General features: G+C 44.0%; 1 protein-coding gene across 1 annotated transcript in view; it reads left to right on the top strand.

Moving 5' to 3' along the window:
* Positions 1–8,230: 8,230 nt before the first annotated feature.
* Positions 8,231–18,645, top strand: part of LOC144326380 (four and a half LIM domains protein 1-like) — a 35,830-nt gene continuing 25,415 nt past the window's right edge. Inside the window, exon 1 of the mRNA XM_077922945.1 lies at positions 8,231–8,293. Coding sequence (XP_077779071.1) covers positions 8,272–8,293 — 22 coding nt within the window. The 5' untranslated portion in view covers positions 8,231–8,271. The remainder of the gene's footprint in view (positions 8,294–18,645) is intronic.

Raw genomic sequence — 18,645 nt, forward strand, 5'->3', positions numbered from 1 at the left:
TGTTGTCCTCCTCCAAAAACTAGGTGTGTCTTGTGGTCTGGTGCGTCTTATAGAGCGAAAAAAACAATATATAGCAATATCTGAAATTTCATGCATATCAGTTAATATCTTGACCCTGCTCCACAAAAATAGCTGTTTAGTTGGCCGTTTTCCTATGTTGTGAAGTCTGAAGTTTCAATTCAGTGGAGCAAGGTCAAGATATTAACTGATATGCATGAAATTTTTAAAAAAGAAAAGAAAAAAGGGTAAATCTCTAGTCCTCCTAGAAAGAAAGTTGTGAAGCAAATGTGCAGGTACCATTCTAAGCAATTTACATATGTGAAATGAGCTCCCATCTGTCAGTGTTTTTAGCCAAAGGGCAACGTCAGAACTGTGATTGATAAGTAAGCTATTTGGACACCAAGCATTAGGAATCCCTTGCATCCTAAAGAGTTGCTCTTTTCTCCTCCCACTTTAGTTCACTTTTCCAGCTTAAGTCTTATTTTCCAGTCCTTGAAATCTCCATAGCTTGCCTTTTGTTTCCCCCTCTAATTTATGCCATGTCCCCCATGGCAATCATGTTATGACTAGCAGCCTCTCAAAAATCGAAATGTGCCCACTGGTCTAAAAAAGTTGGCAATCCCTTGCCTAAAGGATGTATCCTATAGCAAATGAAGCTGCTTATAGCTACAAGAGTCAAGCTTGTAATTGGCTATCCTCTTGTTATTGTCTCTGCTATTAATATTTCCTGGGTATATCTAAGAGAGATCTTATTTGCAGAATGCAATGCAACACAACTGATTTCCAGATAATAAGACTGTGCAATAGTGACTGACAAATAACATGTATGTATATTGTGGATCATCACCTTGTCGTGGTGAGTGGGCTTGCATGTTTCTATGACCCTTGTGAGCGAAGCCGTTGGGAATCTCGTACTCCCAGCAGGGTCACCCAAGGCAGTAAGGTCAAAGGGAAGGAGATAGACAAAGAATGATCCAAGAAGTCCTCAACGGCAGAACAGGCGGATGATAACAAGCGGTATGTTACAACGGCTGTAAAGGCGGATGAAGGCTGCAGCAGATAGGAATCTAACAGTTTGTCGTGACTACCTCATGCCATCAGAACAGAGCCCTACTGCGAAGACTGTGTGTTGGTCAGCATGCACTTGGAATATTCCGTTCCACCTTAAGTATAGGCATGATTGTTGTGTGTCACCTGCCTGTTTACACTCCAGCACAGCTTGCTGGGAACTTCTGTTTGTGTATAGCTTTTGCTTATGCTGTCTTGCTTTGGACACAAAGGAGAGCAGGCATGTTTCCTTTTTGTCCTGAAGTACGCTGAATAAAACTGCTTGCAAATATGCTCACATATGCCTCTCCTGCCACTTCTGTTGCGCAGTGTTTTACTCTGCTGAGTGTGCGTGCCCAGCTTCTGAAGGCTTCTGAAGCTTGGGTCACAGTTTCATGCTGATCCAAGGACTGGAGATCGCCCAGCACACCAGCCTGTGGGCTGGAGCCGCTGGGCGCCTGCCAATTGCCCCTGATTCCTTGGCTGCATCCCAACACTACACACATAAAACAAATTCATGCACAGGCATCTTCCAAAAACCCAACCCAAACCCCCAAAGTGCCATGGCAATCGGCAAATGGTAACGGGGGCAGGATCGTGAAATCTGGAAGCCCCTAGTCATGAACTGGCACATGGGCGGTGGATACAGATTCAGTCATTCTGACTCAAGGAATGAGGCAGTTGAGTAGCTCGGCAGCTGTATCCATGACTGAGCAGTCCTATTTAGGATCCACTCTGCTCACCCCGAAAAGGGGAAGGGGCTAGAAAAGGTGCCCAAAATATAGTTTGCCTCCCTTTTTCCCTGACTGGATTACCGCACCCAGTGGGGTCACCACCTAGTGGTTGTAAAAGACAATTGAATTTTGGAACATGGAATATATGGACTTTGTCAGATAACACAGACAGTGAGCATCCTGAACGCAGAACTGCCATCATTGCAAGAGAGCTGTGACGTTTTAACATCACTATTGCAGCGCTTCAAGACTCTCGAAGAGCAGGCGAGGGACAACTGAAGGAAGAAAAAGGAGGCTACACAGTCTTCTGGAAAGGTCTATCTGAACAAGAACATCAAATACATGGGGTAGGCTTCGCTATAAAAAATGACCTTGTGAAGCTCCTGTCAGAAGTCCCTACTGGCATTAATGAGCGGCTCTCAACCCTTCGAATAAAGCTCACCCAAAACCAACAGGCTACTATTATAAGCGCTTATGCACCAACACTGGATGCCAATGAAGACATTAAAGAAAAATTTTACTCTCAGTTGGATACCGTCCTATCAGAGACGCCTAAGAAAGATTAAATTATCCTCCTGGGTGATTTTAATGCAAGAGCTGGGTGAGATTTCAATCTGTGGCCTAGGACTATTGGGAAAGAAAGAGTTGGCAACAGCAACCAGAACGGAATCTTGCTCTTGACAATATGTGCAGCGCACAACCTTGTTGTCAGGGGCTCAGGAGCAGAGGGACAGGAAAGGGAGGAATTAGAGACCGAGGGGGAGGAATCCGAGGGAGAAGTTAGCGATGATAGCGGCCCGAGGTCTCTAAGTCTCTCCAGCGAATCGGAGGATTCACAGAAAGGGGCTCCCGTGGTCAGAGCTAGGGGGTTGCCAGAGGGAACACCCCAGGAAGGAGGGGCCAGAGGGGACTCAGAGAGCAGCAGTTGGAAATCGGGACCAGCTTCCCCACCGGAGAGCAGTAGGGGGGAGGAGTCCCAGGCAGCGGCATCAGACAGCTTTCCGTCAGCGGAAGGACATGAGTCAGGGTTAGCCACGCCTGCATCAGAGAGCGAGGAAACGGTCAAAAGGAAGGTCGGAGGCAGCGCGCGCGCGCCAAGTTCAAATGTACAAGAGGGTGGCGCAATGAGCAGCCCGGAAAGGGAGCCAGGTCCTAAAGCCCGCCGAAGGGAGGGGGGAGAGTCCGAGGGGTCCGCCTCCGAAGCGTCCAGGAAGGAAGGGACCCCGGGGGGTGGTAGGACCCAGAGGCGGAAGGAGAGACGGAAAAGGTGGAGTAAGGCTAGAGTCTTAAGCTGGTGTACAGGGGGCGGAGACTCAGACGGAGCTTCGCCGGTCTAGTGTCTAGACGTAGAGACGCACGCTAGGGTTTGAAAATGGATAATGTACTTTAATAAAGACTTTTGTATATTACCGCTGGCTAGCGTTGGTCCTCTGTGAGCTGGGACCTGGAGGCAGTCTCTGACACTTGTTATTACCAACACACTCTTTTGACAGAAAAATAAATTTAAAATTTCAAGGAGGCATCCTCGGTCAAACCACTGGCACCTCTTAGACTATGTTATTGTCCGTGCTAAAGATCAACGTGATATGCTCCTTACCAGAGCTATGACAAGCGCCAACGACTGCTGGACAGATCACCAACTAATACGCGCCACGATGGCTATCAAGATTATACCTCAACGCAGGCTTCAGGGAAGAAAACCAAGGCGCAAAATGAACACTCAAGCCCTTCAAGATCCCATTAAGCGGGATTGCTTCCAAACAACTCTTAAGGACCATCTGCTTTCAGAATTCCCTGATAACATCGAGGAACACTGGACCAAGCTAAAAACATCCCTTATTGCAGTCTGTGAACAAACTATTGGATACCAAACCAAGAAACACCAGGACTGGTTTGATGAGAATGACAGTGAGATTGAACGCATGATTGACAAGAAAAGGAAGGCATTTCAGATCTGGCAAAGAGATAGAAACTGTGCCACTAAGAAAAAAAATATGCCAACACTAAGGCTGAGGTTCAAAGAAGAACCAGAGAACTAAAAAACACCTGGTGGATAAAAAAAAGCTCAAGAGATCCAGCACTTAGCTGACACTCATGATGCACAGAGTTTGTTTAAAGCTGCAAAGTCCATCTATGGGCCAATAAATCATGGCATATGTTCCCTACGTTCAGCAGATGGTATCAAACTTCTAAAAGATAAAGAAGCTATTGCACTGCGCTGGAAAGAACATTACCAACATCTCCTTAACCGCAACTCCCCCGTAGCTGCTGAAGTCCTCTCACAAATTCCACAAAAACAAGTTAGAGATGAGCTTGCAGTATCTCCAAATCTGGGAGAGTTGTGTACAGCTATTAACCAAATGAAAAACAACAAAGCCAGTGGACCTGGCAACTACTCTATTCCAAACTTAAGAATGGAAAGCGTAATGCTGGTGGTCAACGAAAAAGGTTTAAAGACTGTCTCAATGCAAATATAAAAAAAATGTAGTAGAAACACTGACAACTGGGAAACACTGGCCTGCGAGCGCTCCAGTTGGAGAACAGCCTTTACCAAAGGTGTCATGGGCTTTGAAGACGCTCGAACTCAGGACGATAGGGAGAAATGTGCTAAGAGGAAGGCATGCTTGGCAAACCCTCACTGTGATCAACTCCCGCCCGGAAACCAATGTCCCCACTGTGGAAGGATGTGTGCATCCAGAATTGGCCTCCACAGTCACTTACGAACTCATTGTTAAAACCGTGTTTATGGAAGACAATCTTACTCGGCTACGAGTGATTGCCAAAGAAGAGAGTAAGATAAGACCTTTGGAGCAGGCGTTTTTTTATAAAAAGGTTTTTTTATGAACACAACACTATCAAACCTATAGTTAAGTAAATCCAACTAAGAAGCCCAAAACATTCTTCTGCAGAAAGAAACTAGATTTATTTCCCTGCTTGATTCTTTGCATCCCTCAGGTTTAAATACAGAAATAGATTATAGTTGTTTTTTTATGAGTCATCGTTAATATCTTGATATACAATGGATAACCTTAAAAATCTATGTTGAATATGGTGGTTTCAAAGGGGTCACTTTAAGATAGGCATCCCCAACCTTCGGCCCTCCAGATGTTTTCGACTACAATTCCCATCATCCCTGACCACTGGTCCTGTTAGCTAGGGATCATGGGAGTTGTAGGCCAAAACATCTAGAAGGACAAAAGTTGGGGATGCCTGCTTTAAGAGGTAAAAAACTGCCTGCTTTTTAAGAGAGAAACAAACTGTGCTGTAGGTTGCTGCCACCTGTAACTAGAATTAACGCGGTGTCTCTCTACAAAATTAAACATGGGATTACTGGTTGTTTACTGCGGAATCTGCCGTGTCACTTGTCCTATGTCTCTGATACAGAAAATATGGTATGTAGATCCATTGTTCAATATGTGTGTTATATGTTTTATTTCCTAATTTGTTAAAAAAACTACAAGCAGCCCTGTTTAGGGAAGCTTTTAATGTTTGATGGACTATTGCATTCTAATATTTTGTTGGGCGGGGTAGATTTAGTTAGTTAGTTAGTTAGTTAGTTAGTTAGTTAGTTAGTTAGTTAGTTAGAGTATGCATGGCTGACAAAGCCCGGCAGGGTGAAACAAGGTATTATTCCGGGAATCCTTGTCTTAAGTTCTTTCATCTGGTACCTGCATACAATAACTTTACTTTGCAAAGGCATATGTGGAACATTACAAAGAACAAGTTCATTTTCTGCAAGTACTGCTTCCTAAAGTTGTTGCGTCTGACACTTGTATTCATAAATACATACGTGAAACACAAAAAAGCTTCTATTTGGACATTACGTAAGTATATAAGAACTGATCTATTTGTATTTCCTGTTCAAAATGTTGGTCTTTAATTGCTTCTGCTTAATTTGATAATGTGAAAAGAGTTATGTTTATATGATGTATAAAGAATTATCATAGTTAAACACAGCCAGGAACTGATATACACCCGAATAAATTTGCTTTATATCCCATTGGGCAGAGGGCCTTCTCGGTAGTGGCGCCCGCCCTGTGGAACTCCCTCCCGTTAGATGTCAAAGGAATAAACAACTACCTGACATTTAGAAGACATCTGAAGGCAGCCCTCTTTAGGGAAGTTTTGAATGACTGATGTTTTAATGTATTTCTAACCTTCCGTTGGAAGCCGTCCATTATGGCTGGGAAATAATAAATTATTGTTATTATTATCTAGTTCAGAACAAGAGTCCTGTTCCCTCCTGCGATTTCCAGCAGATGGTGCTCAGAAACATTACTGCCTCCAGCCCTGCATTTTGTTATTTGTGCATCCAGACTAAACCAATTCTGGGCTTCGGCCTTTGAACGTTTCCTTCGGAGCACTTCGTTGAACTCGCGCAAAATAAGTTGCTCTCCATCAAGGTGAAAGCTCCATTTGCCCAAGCCGTGGCTATGCATGGTGAGTAAGCGTTGTGTTTTCTGAAGCGTTTCCTCAACCTAAGCGCTCTGGCCATAAAAATGAAGTGGCTGGGAGGATGGATGGAAGGTGGCATTCTCATATTTCCTCCTGTCACTCAACGCTGCTTAAAAAGGGCCTGGGCATGGATGAACTATTAGTCACAATCACCAAATAGAGAAATTCGGCTGCAGTCAACAGCAAGCAAAGAAAGGCATTGGAACCTCACGTCTGTATAATGTTTCATACTGAATCGGCATATAAATTCCTTAACGGGGAGGCAGCCCAGCGAAAGGGCCAAGAGCAGGCTTCCTCAGCCTCGACCCTCCAAATGTTTCTGGCCTGTTTTTGAAGGACCAGCTGCACAGCCTGGGGGTCATTTTGGACCCATGGGGGCGCAGGTCCATTTTGTGTCCAGAGCAGCTCCATCTGGGACGCAAGTGGAGACCCACCCACTGTCTGGCCAGAGTGGTTAGGATCCAACCTCAACCCGTTCACCGCCATCCATCCTCCAACTGTCCCAAATGGTCCTTTCCATAGAGGCCATAATACATGGTCCTTAGTTCTCAATCCATATACATTACTTCTGATCCTATGGGTAACATAATATTAACCTTTTTTTGCTTCTTCTTCTACTTCAGGCTTCCTCAACCTCGGACCTCCAGATGTTTTTTGGCCTACAACTCCCATGATCCCTAGCTAGCAGGACCAGTGGTCAGGGATGATGGGAATTGAAGTCTCAAAACATTTGGAGGGCTGAGGTTGAGGAAACCTGTTCTACTTCATCAGCAATTTCCCATCTTAGCCTAATCTCTTGTCTTGTTTCCTCTCTTCTCTCCTTTTTGGCTTTGTGCGTTCATTTATCCCTGATTTTGCTGCTGTGACTATGCCTGGGTATAAGCTACTTCGAAAGGAAGCAGGGCACATTTGGGATACCAGCTGTAATGATAATTTGCAGCACCTAAAATTTGCAAACGCCTCTGATATTGAGAAACAAGGAAGCAAGTTGAATGCCTTGGGACACAGTTTCAGGTATTAAGATTGCAAAGAGGTATAGTTTATATAGTTAGTTTATATAGTTTATACAGTTAGTTCATGGGTAGGCACACTAAGCCCCGGGGGCGGAATGCGGCCCAGTCGCCTTCTCAATCTGGCTTGCGGACAGTCCGGGAATCAGCATGTTTTGACATGAGTAGAATGTGTGCTTTTATTTAAAATGCATCTCTGGGTGATTTGTGGGGCCTGCCTGGTGTTTTGACATTAGTAGAATGTGTGCCCTTTTATTGAAAATGCATCTCTGGGTTATTTGTGGGGCATAGGAGTTCGTTCCTTATTTTTTTCAAAATCTAGTCTGGCCCCCCGCAAGGTCTGAGGAACAGTGGAGTGGTCCCCAGCTGAAAAAGTTTGCTGACCCCTGAGTTAGTTTACATAGGTTACATTTGTTGGAAGCAGGACTCTCAGAAAGAGTCCCATTCTGTGAATAAAACATTATTTAAACAGCATTCAAAATGCTCTACAAAAGAAATCAAACCACAAATGTTTCATTTCCCAATATAACACAACCGCCTACGAGCACTCACATTAGCTCATCAGCGAAGTTGCCTGAATAATAATAATAATAATAATAATAATAATAATTTATCATTTCTGCCCCGTCCATCTGGCTGGCTCTCCCCAGCCGCTGCAAGCTGCATCCAACAAAAAATTAAAAAGACAGCTGTTCAAAACTTCCCGAAATTATGCACCCCCACCGAGAGGGCTCAGATTCCTACAGGGGCTACTCAGCGTTTTGGACGTTTTTGGAGACTGAAGTAGCTGGGCAGGTATTTATATCTTGTTGGTGGTGCCCTATTCTTCTCCCCTGAGATCACCTAAAATGGTAAGATGTTTTCTGTGGTATGAGGGCCACCAGTCTGGGGCAAAGGGGTGTGGACATCTCCTGGTGGCCCCCGCCCCCATATTAATAGCCTCCCTGAACTCTCAAACTGAGACATGCTCTTTATCAGCTGAGCTCCTAAAGTAGGGCTGGTTGGGAATTGGTCCTCGCTGAAGGATGGCTTATCACAGGCACGCAGGTAACCCTCCTCTGCGCCCCAAATATATATATGACTTTTCATTGCCTTTTGTGCTTTGGGCAAGAGTTCGGGCTGGCTTTCTTGCTCTTTCAACAGGATTTCGCTGTGCTGGAAATTCTTCATTTGAGCTGGAGGGGCTTTCCAGCAAATAAGGGGACCCTCTGTGCGATGATATTCCTTCCAGGGAAGGTAGGAGTGGGCAGTAGGGCAGTTCAAAAAAACCTCTTTTTTGAAAATGCCTGCTCCAAAGGTCTTATCTTGCTACACTAGGGATTATATAACTGTATCTGAAATTTCATGCATATCAGTTGATATCTTGACCCTCCTCCACAAAAAGAGCTGTTTACTTGGCCGTTTTCCTATGCCGTGGAGGCTGAAATTTCAATTCAGCGGAGCAGGGTCAAGATATTAACTGATATACATGAAATTTCAGAGATAGCTATATAATCCCTAGTGTAGTAAGCTAAGACCTTTGGAGCAGGCATTTTTTAAAAAAAGAGTTTTTTATGAACTGCCCTACTGAACACCCAATGCTTTTCAGTGGAGCAGGGTCAAGATATTAACTCAGGCATGGCCAAACGTGGCCCTCCAGCTGCTTTGGGATTACAATGCCCATCATCCCTGACCACTGGTCCTGTGAGCTTGGGATGACGGGAGTTGTAGTCCCAAAACAGCTGGAGGGCCAAGTTGGGCCATGCCTGTATTAACTGATATGCATGAAATTTCAGAGATAGCTATATAATCCCTAGTGTAGTAAGAGAAGACCTTTGGAGCTGGCATTTTTTTTAAAAAAAAGTTTTTTATGAACTGCCCTAGTAGGCAGAGGTTCTGCTTCTTCCAGTATACTGGCATTAGTTCGCCTGTCTTCCCAAGTGAAGTGTCAAATTTTCCGGAGACCCCGTTAACAGAATCTTTCGAGGAGTTGGAGGTGGCGTTGATAAGTAAGTATAAGAGCTGGTAAAGGGCAATTAAGCAGGCCTATCACTAACTTCAAATGCAGCTCATGGACTGGGCTCTAAACAACTGCCAGATCCTTTTTGCAGGAGACAGGACAGAGAGAAGCTTCCGGGACAGCCTTGTCCCTGCTTAGACTCTCCACTAAACTCCTTAGCCGTCATTCTTTTAAATTTTGTTGTCATTTATTCGTGTCCGACTCTTTGTGACCCCATGGACCAGAGCACGCCAGGCACTCCTGTCTTCCACTGCCTCCCGCAGTTTGGTCAAACTCATGCTGGTAGCTTCGAGAACACTGTCCCACCATCTCGTCCTCTGTCATCCCCTTCTCCTTGCGCCCTCCATCTTTCCCAACATCAGGGTTTTTGCCAGGGAGTCTTCTCTTCTCATGAGGTGGCCAAAGTATTGGAGCCTCAGCTTCAGGATCTGTCCTTCCAGTGAGCACTCAGGGCTGATTTCCTTCAGAATGGATACGTTTGATCTTCTTGCAGTCCATGGGACTCTCAAGAGTCTCCTCCAGCACCATAATTCAAAAGCACCAATTCTTCGGCGATCAGCCTTCTTTATGGCCCAGCTCTCACTTCCATACATCACTACTGGGAAAACCATGGCTTTAACTATACGGACCTTTGTTGGCAAGGTGATGTCTCTGCTTTTTAAGATGCTGTCTAGGTTTGCCATTGCTTTTCTCCCTAGAAGCAGGTGTCTCTTAATTTCGTGACTGCTGTCACCATTTGCAGTGATCATTTATATCATTTAGGCGTAGACAAATTAGACTGCTTTACTAAAACCCAAAGAGTGAAGTTTTGGATAGACCATTTGAGTCCAGGCGCTCTTGGGACAATCTTGCAGCACTAGGGATATTAGATCAGGGGGATTTGAGCTTAGGCGAAACCACAAGTTAAATGTCCTGTGCAAGATCCGTAATTCTACTGAAGGGAGATTGGCCTCTAGGTGCAATGATGTGTTTGGGACACAGGGTGGTACAGAAAAAAATTGCCTTAGAAACTTTGCATGCAGGAAAGCCCCAAGCTAGACCCCTGGAACCACCACTTAAAAACACCTGAAGTCGCATTTGAATCAAAAAACCCCGAGACCTGCTGCCTTTATGCGTATGGAGCTCAGTGGACAAATATCCTGACCTGGTACCAAGCGGCTTCCTAGGGTGATGTTACTGGATCCATATTACAGATCAGGTAGACTGAGGTAGAGGGTGAGAGAAAGGGTGTTAACTTCTGTTACGGAAATGACGGGGGGGCCCACATCTTTAAAGTTGTTAAATGTTACAAATATTATGCCTGAATGTATCCCTTCGACTTGACAGCTCAGGGAAGATACCTAGCTTTAAAAAATCATATAAAATCAACCCCTTTGCCAGTTTCCTCCATTCCAAAGCTATTTTGCCCTTGGAAAAAGGACTCTTTCCCCTGCCACCTCTCCAAGTGTGAAGACATGTATACACACCTCCTACTCCAGGAAATGCCCAGAGGTGACAATTGCAGGGCTCATTGTTTGCCAAGGGAAGCGAAATCTCATCACCAGACTTGCCTCAGGCTCCAGACATGCAAAGGAAGTTTTATTGTACTTTTGGGTGGTGGGTACGTAAGACCTATTTGTCTGTGCTAATCTTGTGTAACCCTCCCCTTTCTGACGGTTTTAGTGGTGTAGCATTGACGTATAGATGATGTTGTGCAAACTGTATTCTGGGATACTGTGGGAAAGTTTTAAAAGTCAATGTGACCCAATGCTCGGGGTTCTTACTGCCATTTGAACCTGTTGCACAACAATAAAGGATCAAAGTCTAACGACCGCTGTTTTGCTCCAAATTACTTGGCTGGAATTTCCTTCTTTTACTGACCGCATGGACCCACGGGGGACTCACACCCCAACGAGCTGGGCTGTTGAGTAGTCTCTCAACCCAGAATTTTCTTTAACACGTGCTTGAGTGGGCTCACAGCTTGGCCCCTTGTCTCTGTCTTCCATAAGCACTTTGGTGCTCATTCACCCTAGCTGTGCTCCTGTGCTATAGGACTGGCGTTTGCAGTTCATGCTTCAATCCCACTTTGCCTGCTGATGGACGGATGGAGGCTGCAGAAATTGTTTCGCGTCCTTCCAGAGACATTTGACCCCCCCCCCCCGCAAGCTATTTGCTTACCAGTTGCCCACCCTCCCATTTGTTGAATGTGTTCTGCAAACTGTTGCCACAACGCAAAATACTTGGTATATAGCCAGACCAAATTCCGGGTAATCGAGTGAAAGGGCAAGCAACTCAGGAGACAATGGGGTCATGGGCCTATATTTAGATTGGAGGGAGGGTGGGTGGGAGAGAACATTGCAGAAACAATGGTTGAATGGTTTCTTTAAATGTAAAGGTTCATCATTGTTCCACTCGATGTGTATATCTTAAAGGGGCCAGAGCAAGGGCCAGAGCAAGATAACGAGACCCAACTTTAAAGCTGTGAAACATAGCAGGTGCTGCTGAGTTGTATTTGATTAAGGTGTGTCAGCATTTGGGGTTAGTATATAAGGAGCAGCACCTAGCTCTCCCATTACCCTGGGGTTTGGGTTGGTGGTTGGGTCTGGTTTGGTTGTTAATGTATTTAGTGTAAATGGAGTTTTTGTTTTTCTTATTAAAACCTTGTTTAAGTTATTTTTGAGTCCTTTTCATTTTTAATGCATGATCTCCCCAGCAAGCTATCTGCAGCGCTACCATACTGCAAATAGCCAACATCTTTGGTTATGGGCCCAGCTGCTGAGTGGATGACTGCATATTTTTGGACTCTGAGAAAGGTTTGAAAACTCCTTCTCCTGTTAGTGTAATTTTTTGTGGGTCTGGAAGAGTTCCAGAATGGTTGACAGGGTTCCTGAAGCTGAGAAGGCTCTGGTCTTCCCACAGCTAACAGATGAGAACTATAGTTTATGGTCTTTTCGGGTGGAGGCGCTTTTGACCTCTAGAGAAGTATGGACCTATGTAACTGATGACCCTCCTGACCCTGTAACTAATGCTTGGTCGAAAGGAGATGCAAAAGCCAGGGCGATAATTAATTTGGCAGTCAGCGACCAGCAAGTAGTCTATATAAGAAATAAGAAAACTGCCAAAGAAATGTGGGACAGTCTTGCAGCAGTGCATGTTAGAAAAGAGTCAGCATCTGCATTGACGTTTTTCAAGCAGTTGTACCAGACGAAGTTGCAGCCTGGTGGTGATTTGGCAGCACACTTGAGACGTCTGGAGGCAATACGCGGCGAATTAATTCGAAGGGACATGGTGATACCTGATATTCAGTATGTTTTTATCATCCTTTGTTCCCTTAATGAGGACTTTGATGGTATAGCTAGCCAGATATCTGCTGTTCCACCAGCACAATTAACTGTGGAAGGGGTAACGGCAAGATTAATGGGCGAGTTGGATAGAAGGGAGGCTTGTGCCATAAGCACTCCTATTTCCAGAAAGAATGAGGAACGCCATATGCAAACCTGTGGTGATACAACTGCATTTAAAGCTGCAAAGCGTTGTTGGTTCTGCAATAAGCAAGGACATTTTGCAAAGGACTGCAGAGCCAAAAGAAAGCAAAGTACTCCCAAGTCTGTTTCTGTTCGTCAGTCACGGTTGTCAGCCCAACAGCAGACATCGTATAGTAAAGACAGAAACGAGCCGCGAGCTTTTCATGCTTGGACTACAAATCGTAAAAGAATTAAAGATGCCAAGTGGAAGTCTTTTATTATAGACTCTGGAGCATCTCAGCACATCTGCAATGATCGAAGCTTGTTTATTTCTTTCGAAGAGGAAATTGGTAATGTACATTTAGCCAATTCACAAGTCTTGCAGTCGCTTGGCAGAGGTACTGTTAAACTTGACTCTTTAAACATTACAATAGCAAACTGCATTTACTGCCCGTCAGTGGACAATTTATTGTCAGTAAGGTGCTTTGCTCGTCAAGGCATAACTGTGCGTTTCTTAAAATCAATGTGTGAGTTTTTTGATGGGAACAAACGTTTATTGTATGCCCGGGACTCTGATGGTTTATATAGACTGTATTTTCGCACCTACTCCCAATCGCCTATAAATTGCAGAGCAGCACAGTCAAGCCAGGGGTTGAGGAATGTAAGGCCTCATTCCGGGTGTGTCCATGAGGCGCACAGAATTCTGGGACACCTGAATTTTGCTGATGTAATTAAGACAAAGAATATCGTTAATGGCCTCAACTTAAAACCATGTAAATTCTTTATGCAATGTCTATCCTGTTGCAAGAATAAGATTAAGGTTGCACGCAAGGGTAGGTGCTCAGATAGGAAAGTAACTGAACCATTTGAGCGTGTACATTGTGATTTAGTTGGGCCACTCCCACCATCATTAGGAGGTTCTAAGTACTGGCTTACTCTGATAGACCAGTATAGTAGATACTGTTGGACTTATGCAATAGCTGAGAAGTCCCAAGCATTTGAAAAGTATAAAGTTTTTTGCAACTGGGTAAAAACGCACTTTAACAAACCAATTAAGAACCTATTTTCTGACCGGGGCGGGGAATTTGTTTCTGAGGATTTTGAGAAATTCCTGGAAGCGCAGGGGACTACTCATGAGTTATCTTGCCCCCGAAGTCCCTGGCAAAATGGGCTTGTTGAAGTTGTGCAGCGTGACCTACAGGCAGGGGTTAAAACGTATCTGCATGATGCTAATCTGCCCAAAGACTTTTGGGCTGAAGCACTTAATGCATTTTGTTACGTTAGAAATCGCAGTTATCATACTGGTTTAGATGTCACCCCCTATGAGAAACTGTTTAAAAAACGCCCTAATCTGAAATACCTCCGCATTTGGGGTTCAGATGTAATTATGCATTATCCTGCTAAGCAAAAATTGGGTGAACGTAGTGTCCAGGGAAAATTAATGGGCTACCAGCAGGGGGCGTACAGAATTTACATACCAGCAACTGGCAAATTTCATATTACCAGAAGCATGATACAAACTGTAAATTGGAATGGAGTTGCTGTCTTCCAAGATACTGATGGTATAGATAATACTGAGGAAGAAGAGGAAGAAACAGCAGAAGAAGCAGCAGGAAATAGTGCTTCTGAATTAATGGGAAAAGACAAAAAGCCTGTTGAGTCTGATAAATTGTTTGATGATTTAAAGTCACAGGCACCCGAGGGGAGGTCAGATTCTCTTGAGTTTTCTGACCGTGAGCTTAGCCTACAGGCACCTCTTCAATCTGACAATGATTTACAACCTGAAACTAGTGGTTTACTTAGTCCCATTAAGTCTGAGAAGTCTGACTCTCCTTCTGGACTGAGACGTTCAGATAGAAAGAGACAGAAGCCACAACGATTTGCAGATGAACATTTTAATACTGTGTATGCCAATAAGGTAGTTTTTGAGCCAAAAAGCTACAGTGATGTCCAGAAATTACCTAAGCAACAAGCTGCAAATTGGTATAAAGCTATGAACTCCGAGATAGCTTCTTTAAAAGAGCATAACACTTGGTCTCTTGTACCACAAACCCCAGATATGAGACTTATTGATTCAAAATGGGTTTATAGAGTTAAAACGAATGACAAAAATGAAGTTGTAAGGTACAAAGCAAGATTAGTTGCTAGGGGTTTTCAACAAATTCCAGGCGAAGATTATGATTTGTGTTATTCACCAAGCGTAAAATATGAAACAGTTAAGCTTTTGTTAAAAGATGCATCACAGCGTGGACATTCCGTTTATCACCTAGATATAAAAACTGCATATTTGTTTGCAGATTTAAAAGAACAAATTTTTATGCGTGTTCCTGAAGGCATAGACGCCGCTGAAGGTTTGGTATGCAAATTAAACAAATCCCTTTATGGTCTGCACCAAAGTGGAAGGAATTGGCACCAAACTTTAGCAAAAGAATTGCTGGATATTGGTTTTTCACAAGGAAAGGCAGACAATTGTGTGTTCATAAAGGAAAGGGCAAACTCTGTAACAAAAATATGTGTGTATGTAGATGACGTATTAATTTCTACAAAAACTAAACAGGAATATGAACAGGTGGTATCACAGTTACAGAAGAAATTTGATGTAGTGGAATTAGGCATAGCTAAAAATTACTTATCCATGCAAATTGAGAAAGGCAAAAATGGATCTTTTCTGGTTCATCAAACTGCAAAAATTGATGATCTTGTTGAAATGCTATGTTTAGAAAATGCAAATGGGAAGGAAACACCTATGGTGTGTGGTTTCACCTTTACAGGTGAAGACAAGCCATTTCCTAACAAAACTTTGTATCGTTCTGCTATAGGCAAGCTAAATTTCATTCAAAGAATCTCAAGACCAGATATAACTTATGCTTTTCACTTTCTGGCAAAATTTGTGGAAAAGCCTACTACACAATGTTTCTCTGCTCTTAAGAGAGTGGTAATGTACCTTAAACATACCAAACATTATAGGTTGCAGTTTACAACATGTATTGACAAAGGTTTTGAAATTTTCTGCGATGCATCTCATGCAATGGAACAAAATAATTGCAGGGGTGTGTCTGGTATGGTGTTTTGTTATAACGGTTGTCCATTTGAATGGAAGTCCCAAACACAAACCATTATTTGTCTCTCCACAACAGAAAGTGAATTATGTGCATGCGTTCAGGCCACTCGTGATGTAGAATGGTATCTGCAAGTGTTTGCAGACCTACAGATGCAAGTAACACTACCAGTAAAAGTTTACCTTGATTCCCAGAGTGGACTTGCTATCCTGTGCTCAGAGACCAATACACAGCGCACTAGAGTCTTAAGATTACGTTTAGAATTTGTAAAGCAACTAATTGCTGATGAAATGGTTGTATTTGAATATGTTCCTGGTGACAGTCAAATTGCGGACATTTTTACAAAAGCACTTCCAAAGGTTACACATGAAAAACATGTACAAAGTATGCTTTCTGTTTTTGTTCCACAATGATGAACCGCAGGGGAAATGTTGAATGGTTTCTTTAAATGTAAAGGTTCATCATTGTTCCACTCGATGTGTATATCTTAAAGGGGCCAGAGCAAGGGCCAGAGCAAGATAACGAGACCCAACTTTAAAGCTGTGAAACATAGCAGGTGCTGCTGAGTTGTATTTGATTAAGGTGTGTCAGCATTTGGGGTTAGTATATAAGGAGCAGCACCTAGCTCTCCCATTACCCTGGGGTTTGGGTTGGTGGTTGGGTCTGGTTTGGTTGTTAATGTATTTAGTGTAAATGGAGTTTTTGTTTTTCTTATTAAAACCTTGTTTAAGTTATTTTTGAGTCCTTTTCATTTTTAATGCATGATCTCCCCAGCAAGCTATCTGCAGCGCTACCATACTGCAAATAGCCAACAGTTAGCCATGAACACATTGGTTTTACTTGGCTGTCCCGGACCTTAGAAAGGGGTGCTCTGCGTAGCCCCCCGCTTGCTTACTTCTCTTGTTCTGAGCTTGCAGGCCTGACCCTGAAGCTGTGAGAGCTTCAGACAAGAATGGCAGTCTGACATCGCCTGCTCCAGATCTGTTCTCTGTCTGGATCTAACGCTGTTTGAAATAAATTAAAAATTTAAAAAATTGTCCAGCAGCGCCTTAGAGACCAACTCAGTTTGTTCTGGGTCTAAGCTTTCGTGTGCAGGTGCCCTTCTTCAGATACCGTATTTTTCGCTCTATAACACGCACCTGACCATAACACGCACATCGTTTTTAGAGGAGGAAAACAAGGGAAAAAACATTCTGAATGAAACAGTGGATGTATCATTTTTGTGCTTCATGCTGTGGCCACAGACATGTGATCTGATGGTGAATTTGGGGTGACCCAATGCAAAGATCCTGAGAATCCCTGTGGATCCATGCTTTGTAACCACATTTTTGCACCATTGCAGCCCCAGGCAACAGTGGGTGCGTGCTTTTTTTGGGTGCAGGCTGTAGCCATGGACATGCTATGTGATCTGATGGTGAATTTGGGGTGACCCAATGCAAAGATCCTGAGGATCCATGTGGATCCATGCTTTTTAACCACGTTTTTGCACTATTGCAGCCCCAGGCAACAGTGGGTGCGTGCTTTTTTTGGTGCAGGCTGTAGCCATGGACATGCTATGTGATCTGATGGTGAATTTGGGGTGACCCAACGCAAAGATCCTGAGGATCCATGTGGATCCATGCTTTTTAACCACGTTTTTGCACCATTGCAGCCCCAGGCAACAGTGGGTGCGTGATTTTTTTGGTGCAGGCTGTAGCCATGGACATGCTATGTGATCTGATGGTGAATTTGGGGTGACCCAATGCAAAGATCCTGAGGATCCATGTTGATCTATGCTTTGTAACCACATTTTAAGTGGGGAGCGAAGGAAAAACAAAGAAGGGACATGAGAGGAGTGTGCAGAGAAGCAGCTGGCTAAGAATGCAGGAGAGGGATTTAAAGGGAGGGAGGGAAAAAAGGCAAAAGTTTTCCCCCAAGCCAGCCATATCTCTCTCTCTCTCTCTCTCTCTCTCTCTCTCTCTCTCTCTCTCTCTCTCTCTCCCTCCCTCCCTCCCTCTCTCTCCCTCCCCCCCTCTCTCTCCCTCTCCCTCCCCCCCTCTCCCTCCCCCCCTCTCTCTCCCTCTCCCCCAGCAGCACCGGAGCACAGAGAGGAATTAGAAAGAACGACACTCTGCTTGCCTGGAGGGGAGGGGCTTTCCCTGCTCTTTGTTCCGTTTCAGCAATCACAGCAAGGAAACAGAGGAGGGTGGGCAGTAAGACCCTGAGGCAGAATGCAGGAAAGCTGCCACTTCCTCTTTTCAGGTTTCCCTTCTCCGTGACTCGCGATTTGACTTTTGCTTGATTTTTTGGCTCCAGGGACCACACATTCGCTCTATAACTCGCACAGACATTTCCCCTTCCTTTTTAGGAGAAAAAATCTGTGTGTTATAGAGGGAAAAATATGGTACATGGAAACCAAAGTCTGTATAAGAACTAGTATGAAAAAAGAGGTCTCCCAGCATTCTCCCAGGCCCATATAAGAACAGCGTAAACAGTTGGGCCTGATGAGCGTTTACTGTTCCCAACCCTAATCCTGCGGTAAGCCATCTAACTAGGTTTTAATTTGATCCTGACTTGTTTTCAGGAGGTAATTTCATTATTGTTTGATTTTATACCAATGTTACATATTTGGTGTTAGCCGCCCTGAGCCCGGTTTCATCCGAGGAGGGTGGGATACAAATCAAAGTTTATTATTTGTTATTATTATTACCAGGCCGTGATATATAGTGGGAGGGTGGGGCGGGGTTTTTCTACGCAGGGTAGTAGAACTCAATGGGTATTATGCAGATGACCAAAATTAGCCGAAATAAAAAAAAAATTGTCCAGTAGCACCTTAGAGAACAACTCAGTTTGTTCTGAGTCTAAGCTTCGTGTGCAGGCCCCCTTCTTCAGATACATGGAAGCAGAAGTCACTAGACC

This window comes from Podarcis muralis, chromosome W (assembly GCF_964188315.1).
Source record: "Podarcis muralis chromosome W, rPodMur119.hap1.1, whole genome shotgun sequence".
NCBI classification, from domain to species: Eukaryota; Metazoa; Chordata; class Lepidosauria; order Squamata; family Lacertidae; genus Podarcis; species Podarcis muralis.